This window comes from Ursus americanus, chromosome 1 (genome assembly GCF_024610735.1).
Source record: "Ursus americanus isolate L20-20 chromosome 1, mUrsAme1.1.p, whole genome shotgun sequence".
Classification (NCBI taxonomy): Eukaryota; Metazoa; Chordata; class Mammalia; order Carnivora; family Ursidae; genus Ursus; species Ursus americanus.
This window is the reverse complement of record NC_142127.1, coordinates 103,153,844-103,177,342: the sequence shown is the minus strand read 5'-3', so window position 1 is coordinate 103,177,342 and position 23,499 is coordinate 103,153,844. Positions and strand designations below refer to the sequence as shown.

Sequence of the window (23,499 nt, the reverse complement as noted above, 5' to 3'; positions counted from 1 at the left end):
GAAGAAAATCTTTGTAAGGAATTGGTATAAAGAACAATAAAAGAGGTGCTACTAGTGAAAAAGGAAGAGATTAATCAGTAAGAAATAAGAAAAGTACATATTTCATAGATGAGAAACATGACTGGCAAACAGACGTATGAGTATATGCTCAATCGACTTTGTAACCAGGTAAATTTGATTAAGACCACTATGAAATATCATATTACATCTATCCGATTGGCAAAAATTTTAAAGCCTGACGATACTAAGTGGTAGCAGAGGTATGGGGACCTGGAAGCTTCATTTACAGATGGTGGGGATGTAAATTCATACAACCATGTTGAAGAAGGATTTATCTCTTGTATTGTGAGGTCAAACACGCACACAGCAGCATGGTGATTTTACTTTCAGGTATTTATTCTAGAACAGTGGTGCATACAAAGACTTTCCAAGGAGTAATGAGAAACTGATGGTTTTAAGGAAACCTATTTAATCAAACTTCCAAATGTCCTCCTTTCTACCCATTCTGTTTTCACCAAGGCACCCTCTTCCGCTTTCCCTCCACCATGCCCAGTTTTAGGTGCATCACCCCAGGTTGTAAAGAATATTCTAGACTGTCAGCCAAAGGTGCAATGAGAGATTCTGGTGCCAATGTTGTAAAAGAGAATGACTAGTGATTGTCTAGTAAACCTCCTGCAAGTCGTTTCCAATTTATTGTCTTCAAAGACACGGAGGAGAACCAATCCAGTTATTAGCTGGTACGTTATTAAAAATAATGTTTAACAAGTAAAGAAATAAGATCATGGGAGGTTAAAACAATAAAAAATTTGTGTTATAAACATATCTGCATGGCAGAGACGTGTAATAAGGTGACCAGTAAAGGACCTTTTAGGATACAAGTATTAGGATTAAATTTGTGGGGAGAATGAATGGAAGGACAACTGCAGGGAGAAATGGGGAGAAAGGGAAGATTTCTGAGCTTCGAAGACCCTAGCCATGTAATTTTAAATGGGATGATGACTGATACAAAATTGTTGAGTTGTTTGCATTCCCCTGGACACATTTCTATTTTTACCAATCTGTTTTTTATTGAACTATAATTAGCATACACTGTTATATTAGTTTCAGGTGTACAAAATAGCAGTTCTACTCAACAATTCTCTCCATTCCTCAGAGCTCTCCAGCATTAGCTGGAAGAGCTATAAGAACTAACTCTAAAATGAAACAAATAACAACGGATTTATTAGCCATTCACCATCAGATTAGATATATCACTTCTCTGTATCTTTGACAAAATTCCTTATTTTTTCTATTTTCCTTATAAAATAGGAATGATGTCAAGGATAGGGCACTTGGAATACAATGAAATAAAACTACTTTATCTAAAAAATCCTGTCATTATTTTTAAACTTAATATTTGCAATGTACCAAAATTATATCCTTTTCAACTCTTAAACTTATGATAAAAAGTTGAGATACCAACTTTAAAAAATGGGAGAGGTGGAGCGCCTGGGTGGCTCAGTTGGTTAAGCATCTGCGTTTGGCTTAGGTCATGATCTCAGAGTCCTTGGATCGAGCCCTGCGTCAGGCTCCCCACTCAGCAGGGAGTCTGCTTCTCTCTCTCCCTCTGCCCCTCTCCACTACTCGTGCTCTCTCTCTTGCTCTCAAATAAATAAGATCTTCAAAAAGAAATGAAAGAGGATACATAATTCTTCAAATTCTTTTAGAGAGTAAGAGAGGGAAAACTTGGAAACCACAGACCTGCAGGAACTCTCAAACACCTGTGCTGGAAAAGTATATGAGAATATTTCGGGCAGCCTGTTTGGTGATGGTGAAAACCGGAATCTCAAATCAGGAGGAGGATGAATAAATAAACCATGGTCTGTTCACATTCTGGAACAGTAGAAATGGATGAACTTCACAACACGCAGCATAGATAAATCTTAGAAAATCAGCTGAGTGGAAAAAAATAGGATTTCAGATTTGTAAAGCTCAGAAACGAACAAAACCAATGTGCTGTATAACTCAAGTATTTTTTTAAAGCAAGGAAAAGATTAACACAAAACTAAAGAGAGTGGTTCCCTCCGATGGAGGCGCTGGGATGGTGGGTGACTTTATTATTTGCTTTCATAGCTGATTCCATCTACTCCATCCCACTATCAGACCTCATCTAATTACAAATGTTCCCCAGTTTTTATTTTGGAAATCTTCGAACGTATAGAAAAGCTAAAAGAACGGCAAGTGAAGATCTGTATACCCTTTGCCTACATTCTCTAGTTAACAATTTATTTTTACTATTTATGGCTGTTGAATCACTCTAAACCTTCGTGCAACTCCTGAGAATAAAGACACTGGCCCACATTACTCAGACCATCACTGACCTAAGAAGACTAACAGGAATTCTCGAACATCATCTAATGTCCAGCCTGTGATTGGATTTCCTCAACCGTCTCACTTAAAAAAAAAAAAAAAGATTTTATTTATTTATTTGAGAGAGAGAGAGAGAGAATGCGTGCACCAGGACCCTGCGATCATGACCTGAGCCAAAGGCAGACACCCAATCGACTGAGCCACCCAGGCACCCCCCATTTCACATCTGATAGCTTCGTGAAAGACCAGCATCCGATCAAGGTTCATACATTGCACTTGGTTATTATAGATGTTAGTCTCTCTTACTCTACAATTACACACCTGACACTGACTTTTTTTTTTTTTTTAAGATTTATTTATTTTAGAGAGAGAGAGAGGGCGCAAGTGTGAGGGGCAGAGGGAGAAGGAGAGAAAATCTCAAGCAAGCTCCATGTGAGCACAGAGCCCAACACGGGGCTCGATCTCATGACCCTGAGATCCCAACCTGAGCCAAAATCAAGTCAGATGCTTAATCGACTGAAGCACCCAGGCACGCCCTGACATTGACTTTTTGAAGGCAAATATTCTTACAGAATGCCTTCCTGACCAGAATTGTCCAAGTAGTGTTTCTTTCTCTGTCCTATGTGTTTCCTATAAGTAATTAAAATCCTTGGGGCATGGGATGGCTCTAAGAAAAGAAAAACAATGCATTTTATTGGATAAGAGTCTTTCATTTTTATGTATCAAATCTGTCCATTTTTCTAAGCTTTTGGTTTTTATATTTCAATGAGACAAGACTTCTCCAGGATTATAAAAATATTCCATACATTTCTAGTATTTTTGTACCTTCTGTTTTTATGTTTTGCTTCAATCTATTTGGAATTTATTTTTGCATACGGTGGGGTAAGAGTTGAAATATACTTGCTCCTAAATGCATAGCTGATTGTCCCTCCTCATTTATTAAATGGTCCATATTTTCCACTGATGTGAAGTGGTACTGTTATATTCTAAATTCCCATCTGTCTCTGGTCCATTTCCTAGAACCTAGATAAAACTTGATCTCTTTGTTACAGGACAAGGAACAGAATGGGAGAGGGAATGGCATGTGCAAAGATGGGAAGGCCATCAGAGGGCACATTCGAGAAAGAGCAAGGCCAGGGTGCCTGTGTGAGGGCAGCTTGTGGAGGAGAGGTCAGAGGGGAAGAGGGCCAAGATCTCATGCGACTTTTGCAGGACAAGGTAAGCCACTGGATTTTATTCTAGGGATACTGGAAGCCATCAGCATTGAGAGCTCGAGTTTCAGGAGCTGATCTTCCCTTGTAGGACCTATCTGTCTACCTTATTCTTTTTAACGGCCAATTATTAGTCCCTTACATGGAAATTCCATAATTTATGTGTCATTCATGTAATAAGGACTCTCCTCCTGTTGTTTACAAATGGAATTGGTAAAAGAAAAATGAATGGAATTGGTACGATTAGCTAACCATTTAGAGAAAAATACAATTTTCACAAACGGACGAGGGATGAGAAGTTTACCTGTGACGAAGTACCAGAAAACAGAGTGTGCTAGGAGAGGAATGGAGGTGAGGAAGGACTTTCTAAGTGTAGCACTAAGGCCAAGAACCATAAAAGTAAATGCTGATTTGAGGTCGCAAGTGTCAAAATTCTGCACACTAAAAATTTGCAAAGTTTAAAAGGGAAATAAAGCCATAAGAAACATTTTATAACATGTGACATGTAGAGGGTAATGCCCTCCAAGTTTGCACATCATTAAGAGAAAGAGAAATACTCCAGAAGAAAAATGAGCAGAGAAGATGCAGGGGAGCAATGACGACATGCCAGGTGGCACAAAACATAAAAAATTGCAAGCCAGTGGTGTTGAAATGCAGAAAAACCAAGAGATCCTAATTTTTGCCTTTAAAATTGGAGAAACGTAAATAAAATGTTAGTCTTGGTGTTGGTGAAGTGCGGGGAACCAGGCAGCCTCATTCCTGGCTGGGGAGTGTTTAAATCATATTAGCTATTTTTTTTTGACATGAAAAGTTGTTCATGCTCATTTAAGTTTAAAGAAGTAGGTTATCGTGACAATTAGGGCTCTGTGTGATTATTGATTGGGTCTTGGATGAGAGGAAAATCAGCTATAAAAGACATTATTGGGACAATTGCGGAGATTTGAATATGGACTGCATATTATATCATCTCAATGGTAACTATCTGGGGAGTGATAATGGTCTTGTAGTTACGACAGAGAAAGTCCTTGTGCTTATTTATTTAAGGGTGAAAAATCATGATGTTGGTAATTTACTTTCAAATGGCTCAGCCCAGTGTCTGTGCTCATTGTCATCTGTGTATCGCCCGTGTATCGTCCGTGTATCGCCCGCCTGCACATCACCGAGATGCGAAAATGGTACCTGGTGAATGCGGATGACGTTTCCCTGGGCGTTTGCTGAAATACTCCATTCTTCCACTTTCCTGTTGGCCTGAAAACCTTCAAACAAACATCTGATGGGAAGAGTAGGCTACAAAATAGTTTGAAGAGTGTTATTTAATGTTTTAGAGATTTGTTTGAGAGAGAGGCGGGGAGAGGCAGAGGGAGGGAGAGTGAAGGACCTTAAGCAGATTCTGTGCTAAGTGTAGAGACCAACGTGGGGCTCGATCTCACGACCCTGAGATCATGACCTGAGCTGAAATCAAGAGTCGGGCGCTCAAGTGACTGCACCACCCCAGCGCCCCTATTTACTGTTTTAAATAGAGGTACACATATATATGAATGGAGAAGGCTGAAGGACACACATTCAAGTGGGGAGTGACTATCCTGGGGGGTGGTCATTGTTCATTTCATTTTCTTTATTTTAAAACTAGTTACAGAAGTCATCAACGTTCAGATGAATCAGAAAATCCAAACAGGCGGAGAACAAATTAAATTCAAGGTTAACCTCCCCGAGAACTCCCGTGAACACTGGCTGCACGTGCTTCTGGACGGTCTCCATGTGGATGCATGCTTACATATATGTAATTCTGCATATTTTCCTGCCCAGGGAGGACTCACGCTACCCACGCTATCTGATAACTTGCTCCTGCGTCTTCTGCCTCTGCTTTGTGCACATCTTTCCAGGCTGGGTAACACTTTTTTTGCTCGCACATGGATTAGGGGGAGTTTTAATGTTATATATGACTTTGTTTACTTGGATGTTCCCGATTTTCTGTGACAGTAATGATGATGATGAGTTTTAATACTTACCGTGAGCTCCTTAAGGACCAAGCATGGTTCTAAGTTCTTTCCATGTGTTATGAACGCATTACGTCTTCACAAATTACACCCATTTTACAGATGAGCGCTCAGAGGGCCTGGGAAGCCCGGGGTGTGTGGGTGCGCAGCCCAGCGTGTGGCTTCGGCGGGGCGTGTGGCCTTCTCCTGATCAGAGGGCACGTTACCTTTTCCACCCGAGAGCTCCGGCACTGGGAGAAGCTGCAACCCCAGCTCCCTGGGGACTCGTTGCCCCCGCAATCGCTCGTCTGCGGGAAGTTGTGTTCCTGAGCCAGGCTTGGCAAAGCCGGGATGGATGGGACAGAATGAAAGTGACAACTCTCTGTGCATTTGGAAGTCTGCACAAGCGGGGCCACTCTCCCCAGCCCGCCCGGTGCAGAGTCACCCCGACAGGCTGCCCGGGGCCGGCGGCCGCTCTGCTGACTGATCCATTGAGGGTTTCACGAGAGCGCCCCGGACACACACTAGTCACTGAACTCCACAGCCAACAGCAGTGCGAGGCCAATTTCCCATCATCCCTGCTAGTGTGTGTGTGTGTGTGTGTGTGTGTGTGTGAATCTGTGATGTTTGTGGTGTGTGTGTGGGGGGCATGTGGTGTATGTGTGTGTCTGGGGTATGTGTGTCTGTGAGGTACGTGTGTATGTCCAATGTGTGTGTGTGTGTATGTGTGTGTGTGTGTGTCCGGTGTGAGTGTGTGTCCAGTGTGTGTGTGTCTGGTGTGTGGGTGTCCGGTGTGTGTATGTCCGGGGTGTGTGTGTCTGTCTGTGGGGTATGTGTGTGTGTAGTGTGTGTGTGTCTGTGATGTGTCTGGGGTGTGTGTCCAGGGTGTGTGTGTGTGTCTGGGATGTGTGTGGTGTGTGTGCGTGTGTCCAGGGTGTGTGTGTGTCCGGGGTGTATGTGTGTGTGTCTGGAGTGTGTGTGTCTGGGGTGTGTGTGTGTCCGGTGTGTGTGTGTGTGTCCGGGGTGTGTGTGTGTGTGTCTGGGATGTGTGTGTGGTGTGTGTGTGTGTGTCCAGGGTGTGTGTGTGTGTCTGGGGTGTGTGTCTGTGTCCGGGGTGTGTGTGTGTGTGTCCGGGGTGTGCGGCGGATGGGTGTGCGTTGGTAGTGTGCTCCGTCTAGCGTGGTAAGTGAGCTTCGCGTCCCTCCGGCTTTGCAAATACACAGATCTTGACCGTGAGAGGGGCTGGCGATTGGTCGATACCATATGCAAATAAATAAGTGGCTAATTGCCTGCAGTGTCTGGGTGGCAGGTGCGGTTATTGGGCCACATTTATGGGCCAATTAGGCGCCTTACTGGACTTGCGAGGTGATAAATTGCGGCTCCGCGGCTTCTGGGAACGTGCTGGGGACGTGGGGCCACCGGAGCTCTGTGCTCACCGCTGGCATGCATGGCGAGCGAGGCTTTTGTCCCTGCCCGGGCTGCAGTGGGGGGCAGGCCGGGACCCATGAGCGGCATCTCTGGGGCCGGGCTGGGGGCCTCGTGGGAGGGCACACACACCACACACACACCGGACGCACACACACACACACCCTGGACACCCGCCACGACGGACGTCCCCCCGAGTGCCGTGGGCTGGCTGTGGGGCTGCGACAGGCCTGCCGCCTCCTCAGACCTTTCACGGGGATGACGAGGCTCGGTTTCCTGAAAAGCAGAAAGACTGGAAGGACACTGTCGGCACAAGGGGACCCTGGGCGTCCAGGTGCCCCAGGCGGGGCGGGCCCCGGGCGACTGGAGTTTATTCTTCCTTCATGCACGCCTCGGTTCAGGGGACATCTGGGCGGGACCCGTACCCCAGACCTGGGCAGACCCAGGGCCCTGGAACCAAGCGAGGTGCAGCCGGGGGCTGACTTGTCCCACAGGGAAGTGCACCGTGAAGGTCAGGGACGGTGCCACGAGCAGGTGCAGGGAGGCCTGAGCCGGCGTTAGGGCGGGGGACGTCTCTCAGAGCATGTTTCATCTAAGACCCCAAAGATGAGAAGGAGCTAGCCACACACAGTGGGGTCTTCCCAGGGCAGGGCAAGGTGGACAAAGGTCCGGAGCAGGAGAGGCCATGAAGCTGGGGCATGGCTGGAGCTGACCTCGAGGGGCAGAGGGGAGGAGGAGGCAGGTGAGGGCGACAGGAGGGCAGAGCAAGCAGACGGTGGGCACCACCTTTAGGACTGTGGACTTGCTGTCAGAAGTGGGGAGCGGGGGCGGGGGAGCGCTTGGGTGGCTCAGTTGGTTACGCATCAGACTCTTGGTTTTGGCTCAGGTCATGATCTCAAGGTCGTGGGATCCAGCCCCACATAGGGCTCCGCACTCAGTGGGGAGTCTGCTTGTCCCTCTCCCTCTCCCTCTGCTCCTCTCCCTGCTCTCTCTCTAAAATAAATCAATCTTAAAAAAAGGAACGAAGTGGGGAGCTGTGGAGGGATCTCATGCAGGGAGTAGTGAGATCGGATCCCCAGGACTGTTGGAGGGGTGACAAGAGCAGGCAGGGGGAGCAGCTGTGGTCCCCTGGGGGCAGGGCTGAGCAGGCTGAGAGCAGAAGGAGAGCATCTGGGAAGGGAGGGGAGGAGGCCAGGGGGCTTGGGGTGGCTGGGCCTTCCAGAAGGTTCTATGTGCGGAGTCAGCAGTGAGAGGTCTCTTTGAACTTTGTTCCTCTGGATTCTGTGAATTATGGTTAGCTCCTAGCCCGAATGCTTCCTAATTTTTAATCAATTTGTTTCAGGCATTTATTAATCAATTAACCAACCATTTCTCCGATTTTAGTATGAGCAAAAAATGTATTAACAAAAAACCCAACCACTTTCTTCAAAGTCAATGGCAAACTATGAAGCTTTAAAATGTACCTCAAAATAACTTTTTTAAAAATACTTATGGAGAAAAGGTGACCATAAAAGGAGGAAAATAGACACCACCCAGAACTCCCCACAGAGGTGGGCGGTACTGCAAACATTTTGGATTTTTTTTTCTCAATGTGAAATAAGGATATAAAAATACCTTTAAGACACCTTATATACATCTTTTATTAATAGAGTCTTATGTATATTCTGTATGCTAATTTTTAATTTACATGGTATCGTTTCCCCATGCGATACACACATTTGAAATGACTCATCTTTCTGTTTATAGATGTATACTGATTTATTTCACTGTCCCCTCCTGTGAGACTTCGGGCTTCTTCCCCATGTGTTGTTGTTATAAATACCGTGGTCACCAACGTCTCTTAGGCAGATGTCCAAGCAGCCACGCTGCTCCTGGGCCAGATTCTAGGCATCAAATTCATTCATGGAACCAACACATATTTACAGGATGGAGGTGCCATCCAGGCCCTGGGCTCCTGGGCCTGAGGGAAGGTTTTCAGAGCCTTAGCACAATTCCACACGGCTTTGCAGAAATGCTGTTCGACTTCGTTTCCCCCAACCGCGCGTTAGCACCAGTCCCCGCAGCTGGGCCAGCGCTGAGCACCATCACTTCGAAAGAATCTTGGCGGTAAAATCCAGAGCTTCAGCCTTGGTTTGTCCCCTGGCTGGTCTGACTGGGCACTTTAGGGCGCCTGGTGCCAGCACCTTGGGCTTGCCACCTCCAGGGCCCGGATGGACCCTCTGACACGGACTCAGGGGCGCTGCCTGGAAGGCGGTGACAGTCATGTTTAGGGCCGATGGGAGGTGAGGAGCGGCTGAGCCCCAGCAAGGCCCAGGCAGGCAGCCTGCCGGGCATGTCTCTGGGGGAGCCACTGTTCTGGGTATGCTGGAAGGCGTTTTGGGGAACCACAGGGTGGACGGGCGGGACCGTGCGTGCCTGTATGCACCCGCTCTCCCCCTCTTCCTTACCACCAGACCCTGCCCCCTCGAGCCGCCAGGTCCCCCAGCCTCCTTCGCAGCCCCGAGTGACCCCGCCCAGTGTGGCCAAGGAGGTGGGGGGGTCAATGGAGTCACGAGTGGGGCTTCGGGGAGCGCTGGATAGGAGAGGCCTGCCCGCTGCCTCTCCCCTTGCCTTTTCTCTCCTTCCCGGAGGTAACACGCGCCCACCGACCGCGGTTGACCAGATGGTCGGGAGGAGGTGGGCCCGGGAGGCCTTTCGGGTGTCCGTGCAGCCCTGGCTCGCTGCCCAGTCCCTTACTTCATGTAAGCCACACGTTACCAGATCCAAGAGAACCAACATGGGTGTAAGTGGACTGGATTCCTCCTCACTTTTTTTGTCCTCCTTTTGCTTTGATTCCCCTGTAAGACAAGGAGCCTTTGTCACATTTCGCATGTGGCCTGCTGGCTGTTGTGGGACCACGCTGCCGGGGGCCGTGTGACCTCAGGTGGCCGGGTGGGAGGCCGTGGCCCCCTGTGCCGTGAGAAAATCTCCACAGCAAATGTCAGTACGGACATGTCGTGGGATCACAGGGCTTTATGTTTATTGCCTGCGGGAGTAGGTGAGGGGGAGGACACCTGCCTATCTGCAGAGAGAAGCATCTAGAAGGTGTTCACCGAACTGCTGACTCTGGTGATGTCTGGGTGGTGGCAGTTGGGTATTTTAATTTTCTGAGTTTGGGGGTGAGGATACAACCTGTTTTGTGTGAGAAAAGCGTGCTTCTACTCATACTGGGTATTGATAAAGGCATTCCGGAACGGTTTTCCTTCCTGGCTGCCTGGGAGACCTTATCACACATCTGGGGCAGTGTGGTCCAGCGCAAAGACGCTTCACAAGCATCTGGAACTTGGCTGGGCAACCATGGCCCCTCGGAGTGGCTTGGAGACGAACAGGAGGGAAGAGACGCTCGTTATCCCCCCGACACCATGACTGCAGCACGTGTGCGCGTTTCCTCAGGCGAGAGGCGGCCCGGGCCTAGCGCCTCCCTCCGTAAGCGCCTCTCCTCTCTGATTTACCTCGCCCGAGCACACACATCCAATTAGTCATGACAAATGACCACCACCCCGCGCCCCCCAAACCCCAACAAAACCTCCACGGAAGCAGTGTAGACATATTTTCATTTCTTTATTAGAAAGAGGCCTCTACACTATAGCCACCTCTCTCCGTTACTTTACACATTTTTCTTTTTCTTTTTTTCCCCTTAGAATACTGTACAGCAGACACAAAAAATCCCAATGCAGGAAAATACAAACTGGCATATTTAATCAAAACAAAATCATATGAAAGAACAAGCAAAGTGAAATGTCTGTCAATGGTTTTAATTACAGTACAAACAATATAAATAAAGCATCGTTGAGTCGTTGTGAAACAAACTTGCTGAATGAGGTAATATAAAAACAACCAAAAAGAATCCCCAAAGAAACCAAACCCATCCCTGGATAAAGCCCGGGCCGCTCCTCCGTCTTCTATACATCGCTATTTACAGAAACAGAAAAATGTGCTGAGAGGTGGGCAGAGACTCGGCCTTCCCTGTTCCCTCTGACAAACGCCTCTCGGTTGTCACCTGTGACCCGCTCGGACTCCCGTTCAGAAACACGCCCGTGGCCCCATGAGAACCCTGTTCAACGTCACAGGCAGGAGAGTGGGGGGCTGTCTGGGGGCAGGAAGCACTTCTGGAACCCACGTGGCTGTGCCTGGGGCTGGAGCGGCCACCACCTCCAGCCCTTGCTGGGGCAGCCCGCTCAGGGCTCCCAAGGCTTTGTGCAGGGTCCTTGGTCAAGGCCTCACGGCACCCTCCCCGGACATGGGTGCCCAAACCTGGACAGGGGCTGCAGCCCAAGAGTTTGATAGGTTTTACACAAAAGCCCAGTCGGAGGAGGGAAACCATGATGCTTTTCAAGGTTTGGAGAGGCATTATTTCTAACCTCGAGACGTGTGACGTGCCCGAGAGCAGTTTCTAAACATACCCATTGCCTGTGCCCTGTGGAACAGCGCGGTCCTCGCTCAGGTCTGCCTGTGTGCCCTGGGGCGGGACGGGGAGGGCGTGATGTGCTCCTGTGAGCGGTCAGCGAGGCTGACTCCCCGCTCTGGCTCCGGCTCATGCACCCTTGGTCCCCTCTGTCCTCTGACCCTCGAAGAGCCCGGGCGGGATGAACCTTCCCCCCAGGCCCCTCAGTGGAATGTCAAGTGCAGAGCTGGGTGCGGTGGTCATCAGCTGGGCTGCCCCCAGGGTCTTTGAAAGAGGCTGTCACTCAGGCTTTCCACATCGGGGTGCTAGATGAGGGGTGGAAGTCCCTGCGACGTCCTTCGTCAAGGCTGGACGCTCACCATCTTACACGAGGAATCACTGACTGCGTGAGCATGCGGGGTTGGGGCCACAACCCGTTGGTCGAGTTTGGGCCAGCTCAGATATTCGCTTCCTGGGCCACTGCGGACACCATCTGGCACGGGGAGACCAGGGCACACTGATTTGGGGGGTGGTTCCTCCCAACACCTGACTGTTCCGTTTGGAAGCTGCCCCAGAGCTCCCCCATCTAGTATGGTTCCTTTCTTCCACCTGCGTCTCAAGATGAAGGCCGTGGCATTCTCACTGACCGTGACTGCGGGGCTAGACCTCGCGAGACTTTGACAGGTGGGTCTCGGCCCTATGGCTCCATCCTGACCCTCAGGGGGTGTTCTCCACAGCAGCCAAACCAGGCCCAGATAAAACACAAGCCCTGAGCTGACCTCTCGCACCCGACAAAGGCGGCTTGCCCCACACGGACCTCACAGCCGCTGGGTGCAGGGTGACACCCAGCCAGACCCCGAGCTTGTCAGTCTGCTTGGAAGGGGCGGCTCACGGCGGGTCGCTGCTGGGCACGCCTGCCTCACCCTGCCCGCCTCCGGGCACCGCAGGCCCTTTGGATGGGATAAGGGCCTCGGACAAGGGCGTTTTTACCAACCACGTGCGAACCCCAGAAACAATGCTGTCATCTGAGAGCAAACCCAGCCCCCCCATAAATGAAATGCGGAAAAGAGAGACTTGCAAATCTACGGTCCTGAATCCTTGCTTTGGGAGGGCGTTTCCAACACAAGTGAAACCTAATTACTTCTAGAACTTGGGCGTTTTAAAAATCATGGACTAAAAACCAGCCTTTGTGGTCTTATGGAATCCTGTGCCGATGAAATGTCCTCTACTTTCCACTCTGGCCCACACTGAAAAACTGGAACTGGAAAGAAGCGTCAATTACGTTCCAAAAGCCGCAGACATCCGAAATGAGACGGGGAATCCATTAATATTGCTTAAAAACACCTCTGTTAGGACAGCCTTTCTCCTCTAAGGGGAAGAACATTTGTGTTTTTGAAATACGAGTTCTAAGCCGTCACATGTCCCCTCTTCCTGGGAAGGGGAGAGGGGAGGGTCCGGTGTGGGCCTGCGGACCCCCGAGCGGCACGGCACGGATGCTCTCTCCTCCCGAGCGGCCTGGCTTCCAGGGATCACCCCCGGCCGCGGCGGGAACAGAAGCCTGACGCTGCTGCGGTCTGCTCGGGGCATTAACCCACTCCCCCCTTCTCTCTCCTGCGTAACGGGGAGCAAGTCAACGCTTTGGCTGAAAGGCGACCTGCTTGAGATGCTTGAACCACGAAGGACCCATCAGGACGCAGGGCCCGGAGCAGGGTGGGGGGGCCGACCCCATCCCTCAGCGGGCCAGGCGGGGAGCCAGACCCCTGCCCGCCGTGAGCCGCACACCTGGGGGGCCCGGCCTAGCCGTGGCGGGGGCGGGGCCCACAGCGAAGACTCACTGGCCACAGAGCTTCTGGAAGAAAGCCACTTGGGAATTCAAAAAAGCAACGTGTCGATAATGGCCCAAAGTGAAAAATCCAAGTCTGGATGCCAAAGGCCCTTATTTAGCTTTTTGGTGAAGGATGAGGGTAAAAATCACTTGAAGACAGGACTTCACAATGTGTGAAGCCCACGTTTGACGCGGCAGTTAGAAATAAATTATATTTCCTGGGAAAGAAAGATGTGTATCTTCAGCACATTTCTATTTGAGTTCCTGACTGCTTTTCAATTTGTTTGCTTGAAGGACATAAATACAATCCAGGGGAGTTCTAGAAAGTCATGCCGACCTTGTGGGGCGCGTGAGGGATGGAAATAGAGCAGGTGGGGGAGGGGAAACAGCCCATGGAGGGGTGACGGATTTGCTTTCCAATTATCTTCGCCTTCTGAGAACTTGCGGAGCCCTGATCACACTTACTCGTAGAGGCTCCAAATTGCTGCAAAGCTTCTCAACCTCCCTAGGTGGGAATGTGGATTTCTTATTTCCAGAACATTCTAAATGCAAGGAGGAAGGGTTGGCAGAGCTGGAGCCATGGGGACCCGTGTCACCCTTGAGCACAGCTTGGGCTGGGCACCGGGCAGGACCCAACGGCCACCCTCGAGGGGGAAGCCACGTTCACCGAGCGCAGGCCCAGGACGAGCCAAACGCCAGCCTCGAAAAGGAAAGCAGCTCTGGGGAGGCACAGGCTCACCCTCCGGCCGTCCAGGCTAAGCGAGAGGGGCCAAAGGGCCTAGCGCTCTGCCAGCCAGCACGCTCTTCAGCAAGCTCTGAGGACCAAGAGTGGACAGCAGCCTCCTGGTGGCTCCTGGCAGGAGGGAGGCCTGTCTGAGCCAGTAACACAATAGGGTGTCGGACAGAAGGGGTCATCTTGGGCCTCAAGTGACCTTACTGAATGCACGAGGGTAAGACTCAACCTTTTCTTTGCCTCTGGAAAGTCAAACCCAGACTACAAAAATGGGGGATAAGCGTCAGGAAGTGGGCAGTATGGGGGGAGGGGCACAGAGCGCCTCTGCCCCCTCCTGACACGGCGCCCCGCCAGCGGCCGTGGGGGAGGGCACCGGCTGGCTCAGCTGGCGGGGGGGGACTGGCGGGCCTGCTGTCACCAACTCCCCGAGGGCAGCTCTCCGGCCTTTCCTGAGCATCCAGCCCCTGGCGGTGGGTCCGGCTGGCCGTAGTCACATTGGTTGGAAACCAACCGGTCATCGGAGCCTGCCAGGCCACCCGTTTCAGAGCTGAGGAAAGACAGCCCCGCAGCTGGGTACCTGGCCAGGGCCGCCCAGCAGGGGCAGCAAAGCCAGGTGAAGCCGGGTCTGCTCAGCCGCAGGGCTGTCTTTCTCACCGTGGACCCTGCTCTCCCCTCACGGAGTCAGTGACGGCTCCTCTGCAGATGGAGAGGACGACCCTGAAGTGTGCACACGTTACGAAACTGGGAAGACTGGTCCCTAGGCCAGACGGCAGAGGCTGGGTAGATGGCACGAGGCTAGACAACACTTCAGAAGACAGGAGGAACAGCCAGGCCCTGCCTCGGTGCCCGGGTTCACAGGCAGAGAATGGCTACTTTCAGGATTCTGGTCAAGAGTAATCCACCGAGAGCCCCAGCACCTTCCCCTGCTTTCTGGGATAATCACACACTGTGCTCTTCCTGGGAGACATGGACCCGCGCCTGTTCGTGGGGCCCAAGACTCATAAACAGCCCCTCACTCACCCTCGAGTGGCTTGTCTCCTGGGACGACAGGAGACAGAAGGGGCCGGGGCCCCATGACTGAGGAGACAGAAGGGGCCGGGGCCCCATGATTGGGGCTCTGGGCTTCGTGAACCACCCAGTCCCGGACGTCTGCTCTCACGGGGTCAGAATCGAGGCTCCTTCCTCTGCAGGGTTCCTGTGGCCACAGAAGGAATCTGGCCAGATCGTGACGCTCCCCTCCCAGGGGACCACGTGCACCTGTGCCTCCCCCAGCAGGTGGTTTCCAGTGAAGGGAAACTGACTTCTGGACAGAAAAGGCTCTGTGGATAATGCAGTGGTGTCTTCTTGTCACTGTCACTTCACAGAACTTTCATGGGGATACACAGTGACGACTCAAGCCCCTTCCCAAGCTGGTCGTTTCTAACACCAGCCCTTGTGGCTTCTGCTTCCCCGCCTCAGTGTTAGCGAGGCTTTAACCTGGGAATGAGAGCATTATGGGTGAAGAAAGGCCTTCTGCGTTGAAACTGGAATACAAGCAGATTAGCTATCAGCCACCTTTATTTTCGAGGAAAACCCTTGAAACCCACCACGGCCTCTCCTCTGCTGCCGAAACTCAGGCTCAGGAAAGCTGGCCGCCTCCTGGCCCAGAACGATACTGCTACAAACAGCAGGAGGGGGGTCAAGCTGTCTGGGAAGGAATCACGGAAGTCCCCGTGCCGGAGAGAAGGAAGGGAGGAAAACAAAACAAACAAAGAAACCGATCTAGCATTCAGCTTGTGAAAGGCTAAGTGAAGAAAGTCATTTGGGAAAATATTATATTATAGACGCATATAATAATATGTACACCCTCATATACATCTCAGAGAGAAGCCTTACAAGGAATTCCGTTTCTTTTCAAAACAAGGCTTCACTATATGATAGAGCATTCCTATAGTGGGAATTAACTACAATGAAATAATTTAAGAATTTCATTTATACTATATCTGTGTTCACTACGTAAGTCTACGCTAACGGCTGTGCAGAGGCGAATGTGTATAGCTCGATTAGAACAGTAACGCGTTCTTCAAAAATAGGCAATGACATTTTTTTTTCTATTCACATTTAAAATAACTACACAGTGATGAAACACAGAATTAAAAATTGCGGGTGGGGGTGGGGGTGAGGATTAGGGACCTGTTGTCAAGGCTCTCAGCCTCGTGGCTTCTGTACCTGCTGTTCCTGGGCCCTGCTGGGTTCCACGCAGCTGAATCAAAGTTACAAATGTCCATGAAACACTGACCCACGTAAAAATTCTGTGTAAAGCTTTATTTTTTCCCCACCTACTTAACGTTTTTCTTAGAAAGTAAAAGAAGAGGAAAAACTCTTACAAAATAGAAGGTTTAATATAGGAGAGCAAGGGCCCTGCCTGGAGGTGGCCGGGTGGACATGGCCCCGCTCCTGTGCGACAGCAGGTCCAGAGTCTCCTGCCAAGGGGACCACCCTCTTCTCGGACGGACTTGCTAAAGGGCTCCAGGCACAGCCACCCCTTCCTTTTTAACCTAAGGTGTCGCGATCTGGTTTTTACTGTGTTTGGCCACCACGCGGAAGGTGGCTGAAGTCTGAAGCAGCCCCATGTCACGGGGATGGCAGGTCAGGTGACAAAGGAAACGGAGGGCATGGCCACCAAGTGAAGCGACGCCCGCGGGCCAGCCGGTGCCGCCGAGCTGTGGGCGGCCAGTCGCAACCTGCCTCTGCCCAGCACCCGGGGCAGGACTGAGAAACTCATCCCTGGCTTCCCCGTTACCCCTTCTCTGGGTTGGCAGAAGTGGTATCAGATCTAAATAATGAGAAATCACAAGCTTCCTCCCCTCCTTCTCTCATAGGCATCTAAGTGTCTTTTTTTCTTTCTCGATTTTAATAAGCAAATTGTACCACCATCTTCTTCTGGTATGTTCCTTTTTAAAAGCTGTCGATCACATTAATGGAAGTGTTTGCTGCTGGGAGTGCTTTCCATGTACAATGATCTGTAACCCTCTTATCTCAACTAGTTGCACGTTATTAGTTCACATCCAGTTCAATTTATAAATTAACAGAGGTGCCATTTGTCTGTACGAAAATCAATGCATATTTATGAACTTCTTTTATTCAAATAGATTTTCACAATCTAAAGACATAACACAGAAGCCTGTGTGACACTCCCGTGTGGCCTGGGAGTGACTGAGACCCAAGACAGCCACCTTGGCAAAAGGAAGTAAAATGTAAAATCTCTCTTATGTTTGGAAAAAAAAAATAGCCTTTTATGCATTTACTGACTTTAGAACATGGCCTCGAAATGTTATTATTAGCTAGAATTCGTGATTTCCTTTTGAATTTCCGACTTACTCTTATTTATTTTTTCCATTTTGTTTTTGTACCAAGGAGACTCCAGTCAAATAATACTCAGCAACTGATTTCCTCTCTTTGGACTGAAAAATTAAACAGATACTAAATTATGACAGTGAATTTAGAAAGGAGGGCTCCAAGGGCTCGAAAGAACATGTCTGGGATAATATGATGCTTCTAAGAAGTATTGCAATCACATCGTGGCAGTCATCAGAGCGTGCTGCGTAACTACCTCCTCGGCTAATACGCCTTCTCCTCGGCGATGAGTAATCATGTTCTATTAAACAGCGGTAATGCGGGAAGAACTCAACTATACAAGTGTAATGAAGCCGGTATTCTCCCCGGACAGATTAGCCACAACTGATTTGACACATACCATCATAGGGGCTTCAGACCTGACAAACTCTGCTTGCTTCTGATTTATGCCGTCAAGCTCCTCGGAGAGGAGATGAAATCCGAGTGTTCCGTTTGGTAGAGGTGAAATGTACTGATGTGCTTAACTGCCAGTTAAGGAGAGTCTCCCTGCTCCCGGCGCCTCGCCTCGCGTCCCCTCCCCCGCCCGTCCCGTCCCGGCGCCTCCTCGGACGGACGGAGGGCAGCGGGGGTCCCTCGCCATGTGCTATGTCAGTAAACCGAGGCCCACCCGGAGCGCCTGCTCGGCCTCGTCTTCGCCCCGGGGCCGGTCGGGCTTTGTGATTGCGCGCGGGGTGAGGGTGGGCGGCGGGCCACCAGCGGGAGGAGAGCGGGGCCGCGACGGGACTCACGTGCGGTGCCTTCGCAGGGCGGTGCCTTCGCAGGGCGGGCGCGGCGCGCGCGGGGGCGTCAGAGGATGGCGGGCGCGCGCCCGCTGCTGTTGTTCCGGTTATTGTTCTTCCGGGACAGATTGGGCGTGGCCATGAGCACGAAGCGCTCGTCGGGGCAGCCGTACTGCAGCAGGACGTCGATGCACTCCTGGCTCGAGGCCTGCCGTGCATACGCCAGCGCCGTGTTCCCGTGGGCGTCCCGGGCCATGACGTCCACGCCGTACTGCGGAGGCGACAGAGGGCAGTCATTGCACCGCCGGGGACCCGCACTGCAGACCGGCTGCCGGGGGGCGGAGGGCCGGTGCCGCACCTCTCCCCAAGGCATGTTCTTCGAAAGAATGTGTTTTGGGGCACCTGGGTGGCTCAGTGGGTCACGTGTCTGCTTTCGGCTGAGGTCATGATCTCAGGGTCCTGGGATCGAGCCCGTGTGGGGCTCTGTGCTCAATGGGGAGCCTGCTTCTCCCTCTGCCTCTGCCCCTACCTCCTGCTCAGCCTCGCTCTCGCTCTAATAAATAAAATCTTTCAAAAAAATGAAGACTGTGCTTTTTGCAACGTAAAGTCCCTCCTTTCTGCAGCAGACCAAAGATAATTCTCGTGTTGCTATGTCTATTCATTTTTGTTTGTTTTTTTAAAAGATTTTATTTACTTATTTGACAGCGAGAGACAGCGAAAGAGGGAACACAGGCAGGGGGAGTGGGAGAGGGAGAAGCAGGCTTCCCGCCGAGCGGGGAGCCGATGCGGGGCTCGATCCCAGAACCCCGGGATCATGACCTGAGCAGAAGGCAGATGCTTAACGGCTGAACCACCCAGGCGCCCCCGCAATTTCTATTCTGACTATCCAATTGTAAAAACAAAAAATAATCACTTCTTGATCTCAGACATGATTCCTTTCCATTGTAGGAAAAACATGTCCTACATAAGAGCACAGAAAAGTCAGCTACTAGCACGCTGTTTAGTCCGACCACTGGTGAATGTTTCCCTCTGCACCTGCCAGGGACTTCTCAGCAGCAGCTTTCTGCCACCCTTTCACGGGGACCCACAGTGACAGGAACCCACAGTGGCCAAGCCCCAGAGGCGTGCAGGCTGCCACCACAGGGTGTGGGCTTCTCAGAAGCACCCCCGGCAGCCCAGGCAGTGCCCTGCTCCACACACTCTTCCCTGTCCCCATTCAGGCTTCATAACAAATGCTTCCATAGCAATTTAAGAAATAATTTGCCTAGTAGAAGTTAACCAGAACTGTCTAGATGAAATGCTTTGGTAAAGTCCTACCGTATCAAACATCGAACTCTGGGTCCAGTATTTTTGTGTCTGGTAAAGGGAAAACCACATAAACTAGCTGTGTCCTTGCTCTCCACACTTCTCCAAAACAAAGACGCTGGGACTCTGTTGTAAGAGGAACAAGAGGGACACCTCCAGCCACGCTTGACCCAGAGGGGTCATGAGAAATGCGAAGACTGCAGATCCTCTGGCCCCTGGTGGATGGACCGTGTCCCGCTCACCTCCTCCCTCCCTTTACTCAGTCCCCTGGGGGTATCCTCACACACCCATCTTCTCCTCTGTCCTCACGCAGGGGACTGAGAGCCAGGGGCTCCACGCTGAAATCCTCCCTGCCCTGCCCGCACTGCTTCCCGCCTTCAGACCCGTGACCTTCCACCGGAAAGATGCCCACAGAGCAGAACAAGGCGCCCCCAGCATCTCGGCGCCACGCGGGGCACCTGGGTGACCTACCCAGATCAGGAGCTGCGCCAGGACCACGTTCCCCTTCCGGCAGGCCAGGTGCAGCGCTGTGCGGCCGTCCCCCTCTCCGCAGGTCTCGTTCACCTCCTCCCGGGAGCCGTGCGCCAGCAACAGGATGACGGCCCGCAGGTCCTCGTCGGCGGTGGCCCGCAGCAGGTGCTGGCCCAGGGACAGCTCCGTGCAGGGCAGCGGCGCCAGGAAGAGCTTCTGTTCGTACTTGGCCCGGATCCACCGCTCCTTCTCCTCCCTGCAAGAGCCAGGACACGGGCGCGGTCACGTCAGGAAGGACAGCCGAGGCCGACCCCCACCCCACCCCAAACCTAGGTGGTCTGGAGGCCTCGGGGAGGAAGCTCAGTAGCAGGAGACGAGTGTCTTCACAGAGCACAAGGAAGCCCCCCGAGGGGCAGGGAGATGTGTCCTAGAGCGGAGCCCTCGCCAGCAGCATCAGCACCACCTGGGAACTTGTCAGAAATGCAGATTCCCAGGCTCTGCCCCAGACCTCCTGAAGCAGAACCTCTGGGGGAAGGGGGTTCTGACACCTGAAGGTGCGCAGAGGCCCAAGGCCTTGAGTTCTCATGTGATTTCTTTTGGTTTTAATGCAGAAGCCGTGGCCAGGAAGAACCACCTTCCTGCTCGGGGTCCGATGCGAGGCAGGGTGGCCCAGAGGCCCGCTCTACTGTGAGCAATGACAGCTTTTAGTTGGGATGAGAGAACACTGCTGGAGTTCCGGGCCAGGGGACAGGAGGGCCGGTGGGCTCTCCCCCTACCTAGGTGTGACCTTGAACTCTTAGCTCTTAACTCCTCACCCTGGAACTCTTAGCTCTTAACTCATAACCACGACATTAACCATGTTGTGAACTCTCCGGGGTCTCCCTATACTTCCATTAAGGAACATCTTGTTACAGACCCACATATGAAACTACAGAGACCCCAATGGGGAGATCTGGCAAAGATAAGCAAACTAATTCAGTTACTACTTGAGTTTGTAATCTCTCTGGAGACCCGGGGAAGGCTGAAGTGGAGAGCGTCAAGGTGTCCTAGGGCCCAGCCCAGGAGAGACAAGGCAGGTGGCTCCAGACCAGAGCTGAGCTAGGGGTGCAGGAGAGGATGACTCCAGGGAGGACAGGGGAAAGGCCTGGGAGCTCAGATGGCAACATGCTGCAACGGGTGCCCCTCCCCCAGCAGCTCGGCCTGCTGGGAACATGCCTCCTGAACTGGGGGGGGGTGTCCTAGTGGGACCGGATGCCGCCTACAACATCTGGAAGGAGGGCTGGGCATAGAGAGGAGGGAGGAGAATGGGAAGAGAAGGTAAAGAGAGGAAGGAATAAACCAACTGCAAGGCGTGTTCGCGGGTTTTGGTTTCGCAAACGGGGTGCAAGAGACACGGCAAACAGCTCAGAGCAATCCTCACGGCTCTGCGGCACTGCCTGGGGCACGACGCAGGAGCCTGAAGGGAGAGTTCACAGGCAGCTCTGGAGGTGGGCAAGTCTGGGGGGCGCGCAAGTCGGGGGGGGCAGGCATGCTGCGGCCGGGGGGGGGGGTGGCGCCGCTAGCCGGACAGATGCTTTTTGATGAGGATGATGAGAGATGAAAGGACAGCCCTGCAGAGCAGAGTGACTGTCATTACCAAGACTTGAATAATACACTGCTTCACAACTGCCCCCTCCTAAAATCCAGCGTTTCCTCCCGGAGAAGAATCAGGGTACATAGCTACGCGCTACACAGAGAATCACTTAGGGCCTCCGTGATACTCTAGAAAGAAAACTCATTATCCATGACATTTTTTCTTCCGAAGTACAGAAGAAAGGCCTTGTTTACACCTTTTACCCGTGTTTACATTGCTCCTGGTGATCTAGTGTCGGGTTAGCCCTAATCTGTTTTTAAATACTTAGGCAAACAAATTCTTCCAGGACTAAATCTGGATTAGTTTTGCTTCACTTCCTGGTACATGCGAGTGACCCCCGACCCTTTTCATGCGGAGATTTCCAGGACAAACACTCAGCTACAGCTGAGAACCCACCCCACACCCCACCCGGGACTCTGCAGCCTATAACCTGTCCCCACGTGGGACAAAATACGAGCACAAAAGCAAGGGGCAGGAGAAAGAACACCCCCAACAAACCGTGTTTCTCGTGGTATTAAAAAAACCTTACTTAAAATGTATTTAACATATGTTGATGCATTTCATAAATCAGCAAAAAGAAGGAGCAAAACGTGAACGCAATGAAAAGGGACAGTGGTGAAGGATGCGTCCAGATTTTCAAGTTCCAATTTGCTAACCCTCGTTTTTGGGGGCAGGCATTAAAATCAGAGCTGTTTTATTCTGCTCTGGTGGATTTTAACGCGCATTGCCAAATCGCCCAGGGATAAAACAGAACCGAACACAGTAACTCGTCCTCACTGTAATTATCCAATTCTCTCTTTAATATTCGGATGCCCCAGCCGAAGACTGAGGACGGCCCGTAGCTTCCGAGTCCTGTCCGGCGGCCGGTGTGTTCTCCGGGGCAGTGCGGGTGACTTTCTGGCCAGGAGTCCGGTCAGCCCGCAAGCGAGCTCGCCTGGCTTCATGGGAATTGGCGTGCGTGTTTATTAAACTGCTCCTTGCTTTGCAAAGCCGGTGCTGCTCACAGAGTCAGTCACAAGGGCGGGTCCAGACTTCAGGGGGCCGAGTACTATTTCGGGAGCTTCTTCAGGAGAAAGACTCTAATGTTCTGTGTGTGACATCAGCAACAGGGTCTTGGAGAGGGTTTCTGCAGGGAAGGCCCGAGGCTTGACCTCTTCACAGCTGGTCCACCTGTGACCCCGGAGAGCTGGAGGGAGGTGACTATTACCAACAGGCCTTTAGGACCTGCACCCACTCAAATACAGAGAACAGGCTTGCTACGGGGGGCCGTCCCCGAAGGAGCACCGCAAGCACTGGATGGGGACTGCCTCTTCTAGCCCCACTCCACCTGGTCCCCCCAGAACTGTTTTAATGTGTGGCTTTTGTCGTGTGGTGGAACCAGGGCTCTTCATCGAAACTTCTCTGCTGTTTAAAAACAGAAGCTTCCCACGCTGGCTCCTGGGACCCGCAGGACTGCAGGACGTCCGTGTTTTTCTGATACCAGGAGGGACCAGAAAGCTAAGGGAGGCCACCGGGCTTCGTGCCTGCACCAGCACACCCCAGCCGGCAGGAGCGGAGGGCTCCGACAATGCCACGGGGGTTCGCTAACTCAGGAAGCCCCATTCATGCTCGAGCACTTCCCGTTATCTGGAAGCCACGTCCCCTGTCACTGTGCACCCTGGCAAATGGGGGGTCACCTTCACCCCGTGCACATCCATAGTGGCCAAGGGCGAGAGAAGAGAACCACCAGTAGCTAAAAGGCCCTGGTTTTCGGCAATGGAGACTTGGCATGTATGTGCCTGCTTTGTTCCCCTTCCTCGTGGTGTAGACTGCCACACCTTCGGGGACCCCTTGGGCCCTGACTTCCTCGTCTGTAAAGTGGGCATAGTGACGTCTGCAGCAGGCAGGGCGGTGCTGGGGCTGAGGCCGCTGAGTCTGGAGGGTGTGCTGGCCACAAGTGGCAGCTGTTGGCGCTGTCACGATGGAATCGACTACTGTCTGTAATGCACAACCGCTATCAAGCCCCCATGAACTCACCTGTGGGAGTGATGTGT

General features: G+C 51.7%; 1 protein-coding gene across 9 annotated transcripts in view; it reads right to left on the bottom strand.

Moving 5' to 3' along the window:
* Positions 1-10,542: 10,542 nt before the first annotated feature.
* Positions 10,543-23,499, bottom strand: part of AGAP1 (ArfGAP with GTPase domain, ankyrin repeat and PH domain 1) — a 530,989-nt gene continuing 518,032 nt past the window's right edge. For all 9 annotated transcript variants that reach the window (XM_045794054.2, XM_045794055.2, XM_087864639.1 and 6 more), the window contains 2 exons: positions 19,834-20,089; positions 10,543-18,328 (listed from right to left, as the gene is read on the bottom strand). In XM_045794054.2, the coding sequence (XP_045650010.2) occupies positions 18,125-18,328; positions 19,834-20,089 (460 nt within the window). In that variant the 3' untranslated portion in view covers positions 10,543-18,124. The remainder of the gene's footprint in view (positions 18,329-19,833; positions 20,090-23,499) is intronic.